The sequence below is a fragment of the Merops nubicus genome, unplaced genomic scaffold (assembly GCF_000691845.1).
Source record: "Merops nubicus isolate BGI_N331 unplaced genomic scaffold, ASM69184v1 scaffold40759, whole genome shotgun sequence".
Classification (NCBI taxonomy): domain Eukaryota; kingdom Metazoa; phylum Chordata; class Aves; order Coraciiformes; family Meropidae; genus Merops; species Merops nubicus.
In genome coordinates, this window is record NW_008630962.1 from 641 (window position 1) to 6,171 (window position 5,531).

Below are 5,531 nucleotides of genomic sequence, written 5' to 3' on the forward strand. Positions count from 1 at the left end.
TGCCTGGCGGCAGGAAACTGCTGCTGAGAAGCTTCTAGAACCTGTTCTACGATGCTGTTGCTGCGGTTGTCTTCTGGAGGCAGAGACAGGCAGACGTGTGGTGGCCGTGGCCTTTTGGGAGGCCAGCAGCGAGCATAGATGTGACAAGAGAAATCCTGGCCCAGCCTGGAACACGAGCAGCGTGTGCCCTGGGCTGTGGTTTGTTGCTCCGTGGGATCTATTGTGTTAAAATGAACTTCTCTGTTTCAGAGAAATCTGAATCCCCTGAGGAGATGGGAAGGATCCATGAGCCAAGCACGTGCCCAGGCTGGGGTAGGGCCGAGTCCCCTGGGATGGGTTTGGCTGAGGAGGAGGGAGCAGGGGGCTCCTGTGTGAGGAGTGGTGACACTTGGGAGCCCTGGCTGAGCTCCTCGGCGCCTGCAGGACCACGGGAGAGTCTCTGGGTGTAGGGGACCCAGCTCTGAAGCCCTCGGAGCCCCGGGGGGTCTCTCCCAGGGGCCGCTGAGGCTGCAGGTCCCCGGTGGGCTCCGTCCTGTCCGCGGGCCCGAGGTGTCCTGTGTGACTGGTTGGAACGGAGAGTCCCGAGGGGAGCACGTCACAGGGCAGGCACAGGAAGGTTCCCGGCCTCCCTCTGGGAGGGTGAGATGTCAAAAACAGATAAGAAGAGCGAGAGGCAGCTCCAGCCTGGCTTTAATTCCAGCAGCGTTCTGGGTGGTGTGTGTGAATACCTGGGGAAGCAGCGTGACGTCGGTGTTAGAGCCACGAGCTGGGTTCTGCTCTTGGGCAAGTTCCCTTCAGCTCTGGGACAGTGCAGGAGGGTTTTGGGGAGCGCTGTGACCAGGCTGTGGGTGCCTCAACGCCCTGATCTTGGCCCAGATACTGAGATCACAGCCAGATTGGAGTTACGGAGCGAGTGGCAAACTGGGAAGGCTGGAGACATCTCCATTGACATCAGAAACGTCTGTGAAGTGCTGAGACTTGAGCAGGGCCCCCGTGGGCAGGGACACTGTCACTTCTGTGCTGGTGACAGTGCAGCAAAGTGATGTGCTGCATCCGTGCACTGCGATTTTGGCTCCCAACAGAGCAGGTTGTTCCTCACCCTCTTCTCTCCTCTGAGAGACTTTCATTCCCTATGAGAAAAGGCAACTTGTGGCCAATAAGGAATTTAAAATACCACAGTAAGAAAGTGGCCACTCTGCTCCTGTTATACTTGCCCTGAACAAGCAGGTACCTCCCCATTTCCTTAAAATGCTGCCAGAGGGGAAAGTGTTGGGCTTGCACGCCGTGGGATGGTGTGAAACTAAGGGTTGTGTTCAGAAACCACACGGATTTTACACTCCCAAAGCCAAATGCTCTGTTCCTGGCCTCTGACTGGCCACATCCTGCACTTGAAACGGGTGTTGGAGGAGGTGCCTGGGTCCAGTCCTGCTCTGGGAGTTAACAACTTCTGTGGGGTCCTTACGGTGCTGAGACTGAACACTGGTCACCTGCAGGCAGCCAGGGCAGCGTTCCCTGCACTGCCCACTGCCCGCTGGGGCTCTGCAGAGCCAGGAGAGCGTGGGAGAGGGTGTCTGTGCACGTGGGAGGCTGTGGGCAGGGCTCGGGGTGGGGATTCTCCAGCTCCTGGAGCTCTGCTGGCCGCAGCGGGTCTCGCTCGGGTCAGATCTGGATCACAGGCTGGTGTTCAGTGGTGCTGGTGTCCAGCACCACGTGTGTGCTCTGGGGTTTTGACTCCTGTTCAACCCGAGACACAAAGCAGGATGACCTCAGACCACGTGGCTGGTGGGGGGCCTGGAATCCTGCCACCCATCTGGTCACTCATCTTGGAAAGTTCGTCAGAGTTGGGGTTTGCTGTAACATTTATTTCGGTCTCGTGTGAGCTTGGGTTGAGTTTTGGTGGCTGTTCCAAGGCCCAGCAGCGTGAGCTGCTTGGAGGTGTTGGGCGTGGAGTGCATCGTGGCTCTTTTCATCCTTCACATCTTTTTTTCAGCCTTAAGCAGCTTTTTAAAGATTAATAATCTAGTAATGCAGCTCCTAAGAACAGGAAGGAGTCGTTTAGTTCAGCTCAACTCGATACACCTTCGAGCTGCGTGTGAGGACCCTGAGGAGACCCCACACCAAGCTCAGCAGCAGCGTGAGGCTGCGTTTGGCGTTGGATCTTGGTGGCAGACACAAACCCTGACTGGAATCTCTCCCCTGCTGTGTTGGCAGGCAGCCTGCGTCTGCGAAGTGGTACGACCGAAGGGACTACGTCTTCGTGGAGTTCTGCGTCGAGGACAGCAAAGATGTCAACGTAAACTTTGAAAAGTCCAAACTCACCTTCAGGTACGTGCCAGGAGGGGTGTTGGTGGAGGGAGAGGTGTCCCTTAGGGTGGTGCTGATGCTACTGACATGATGGTTTTGTTCTCCTAGTGAAGGTGTTTGTTCTGGGAGGTGTTTTGTGCTAATCCAGCTTTTTTTTTCCCTCTCTCTCTCCACAGTTGTCTTGGAGGAAGTGATAACTTTAAACACTTAAATGAAATCGACCTTTTTAATAATATCGATCCAAATGTGAGTATCCTCTTTGGCTTCCTCTTGCTGGGTTCTTAGTGCTGAAAAAAATCCCTGAAAAGTCCCGTGGAGCTCAGGGCTCCCTCCAGCACCGGGGTTAAAGCATTCCTCACTCCGGCAGAGGGGGATTTTTCAGGGCAAAGAATGAGGGGGATAGCTTAAAGAGAAATGAGTTTAATATGAAGCTTGTGATGATGACAGCAGGGGATATTTGCTCTTCTCTTTTTCAGGAGTCAAAGCATAAAAGAACAGACAGATCTATCTTGTGTTGTTTACGAAAAGGAGAGTCGGGCCAGGCGTGGCCGCGGTTAACGAAAGAGCGAGCGAAGGTGGGTCTGGGCTCTGGGGCCTCCCGGGGCTTCCTTCTCTCCAATATTTGGGTCAGGTTTAAATTGCCTGGCTGTCCCCAGGTCGCTTTCCACGCTGCTGCTGCTCAGCCTTGCTCTGTGAGCAGCGACAGCTCGTTGCTGCCTTGTCCTTAAGTCACATCTCCCCTTGCAGCTCAACTGGCTCAGCGTGGACTTCAACAACTGGAAAGACTGGGAGGATGACTCCGACGAGGACATGTCCAACTTCGATCGCTTCTCCGAGGTATGGGAGGATGTGCACAGGGGGCCAGGTTTCCTTCTGCAGGTGCAGGATGAGGAGTTTCTCTTCCTTGACCTCCCTCCTCCTGGCGCCGGTGCTGGGGGCTCTGAGGTCGGCCCGAGCTGCTGCTGTTGGCACAGCCCCACCGTGACCCGCTGGCATCTGCTGCTGGGTGCAGGATGATTCTGTGTCCCACTGAATTAACCCAGCACCAGCTGCTTTTCAGGGCAATTTTAACATTCCTCGGATGCCCACCTTGTAATTCCTGCAGTGGTGCAGCAAAGTTGTTAAAATAGAGCAATTTTAAGCTATTTTTAGAGGTCAGTGGTGCTCCCCTAGGTCACGTAGGTTGGCTTCACCCTGTAACGTGGTCATTATCTCCCTGGACAGATGATGAACAACATGGGTGGAGATGATGACGTAGACTTGCCAGAAGTAGATGGGGCAGATGATGTAAGTATCTGGTTTGCAGTAAATGCGTGCCCTGAATTGGAGTCAAGCTTAAATAGCACCAAACCTTGTCTGGAGGAGTGATGTCACCTGCTGAAGTCACCTGCTCCCCTTCCATGGTGGTGTCGGTGCTACAGGGGCCACTGGTCATCGTGGGTCTGAGGCTCTGGGCAGCAAGGGCAAATCAAGTGAAACCTGGAAATCCTCAACATGTTCTGAGGGAGAGGAGAGGGCAGGTGCTGGCCATAGTCTGGTAGTTCTGGGAAGGGCAGCTCAGGAAGGGTCCAGAGCCCAAGTGTGGGGAGGAGCAGCTGAGGGAGCTGGGGGTGCTGAGCCTGGAGCAAAGGAGGCTCAGGGGAGACCTTCTGGCTCTGCACAGCTCCTGACAGGAGCCTGGAGCCAGGGGGGGGTTGGGCTCTGCTCCCAAGGAACAAGCACCAGGACAAGACAAAATGGCCTCAAGTTGCCCCAGGGGAGGTTGAGGTTGGAGCTGAGGAACAATTTCTTGCCCTGGAGGGTTGCCCAGGGCTGTGCCAGGCTGCCCAGGGCAGTGGTGGAGTCCCCACCCCTGGAGGGGTCCCCAAGCTGTGGAGATGTGGGGTGAGGGACACGGGTTGGGGGGCCCTGCCTGTGCTGGGGGAACAGTTGGATTTGATGATTTTAAAGGTCTCTTCCAACCTAAACCATTCCATTACTCTACATCCACTGGGTTAGTGGAGGGGTGGGTGGGGGAAGCCCCTTCCACCACAGTCTGCTCCAGTTGACATTTCCTCTTCTTTCCAGGACTCACCAGACAGTGATGATGAAAGTAAGTGATGGTTCCCACTCCCCAGGCTGGCAGACCTTCCCTCCTGCTGGCCTGGCCACACACCAGCACCTAATCCCCTGAGAGCCTCCTGTGGGAGTGTGACACACCAGTGTGACCTCCCTGTCCCTGGGCTCTGGGGGTTGGCTCAGAGTGGCCGGTGCCAGCAGCACACAGATCTTCCAGCAGAGGCTTTGGCCTCCCATCATCGGGGGCTGGATCTTCTCAGGGTCCCTTCTGAGGTCCTGGGGATGGTGGCAGAGGGCAAAGTGCCTTTGGGGGGCAGTTCTGGTGCTTTTTAAAGAGACAATCAAAAACCAGCATTAACACTCCTCTCTTTCTCTCTAGAAATGCCAGATCTGGAGTAAGGAAAACCGTTGTCTTCAGGGTTTGGGGAAAGAGCTTCATCACAACATTTCATAATTGAGATAAGAATTCCTGAGTTGATAGCCCTAAAGGGAGATCCTGCATCCTTTAACCCATTTTCAGTCCATTTTAAATGGCTTCACTGATGGTAGGTGTGTTCCGGTGCACGGGGCGGTCTCAAGCCACGAGAGGCAATAACGTTGTTATGCATGAACCGTTTTCCAGACTTCCAAAAAACCACAAAGAAAAAAAAAGAAAACAAAACACACAAAAAAAAACCCAACAAAAACCAACCCACCCCCTTGAGGTGTAGGTGAATCGTCCCCCAGCAGTCGCAATAAAGTTTACAGAGCCTTGTAGCGGGTGTCGTTACAATGGGAGAATCCTCAATCCTCAAGCGCTAAATCAGCTTCTTTTTGGTATTTTTTTTTTCCTTGGTTGTTTGGTTTTTTTTTTCCCCCCCTCCCTGTGACCCAAAATTGTACATTTGTACCGGGAACAAAACGCCAGTAGTTGGCATCGGCTCTCCCAACTCGTGGGCCTCGGTCCCCTCCCCCCCTGTGGCATCCTCGCGGCCCTTCCCTTAATGGGTTTCTGTTTTGCATTGAAAAAGAAACTAAATACTCCTGGTTTCGGTGTGGCTCGCCCCGGGGCGGGGGGCCGGGGCCGCTCCCGGGGCTCGGGCTCTCCTGCGTTGTTGCTCGTTCATCTGTTCAGACCAAATCGTTTTTGCGCTGCGGGCGGGGGCGGGGGCAGAGCGTGGTGCGGCTTC

General features: G+C 54.7%; 1 protein-coding gene across 1 annotated transcript; it reads left to right on the plus strand.

Moving 5' to 3' along the window:
- Positions 1 to 2,211: 2,211 nt before the first annotated feature.
- On the plus strand, positions 2,212 to 5,114 carry PTGES3 (prostaglandin E synthase 3 (cytosolic); the record flags this gene model as incomplete). The annotated part of the gene is made up of 7 exons (XM_008947448.1): positions 2,212 to 2,325; positions 2,481 to 2,550; positions 2,781 to 2,879; positions 3,052 to 3,141; positions 3,529 to 3,591; positions 4,372 to 4,396; positions 4,742 to 5,114. Coding segments are annotated over 7 exons (481 nt in total), but the record flags the coding sequence as incomplete, so codon positions are not given.
- Positions 5,115 to 5,531: the final 417 nt, after the last annotated feature.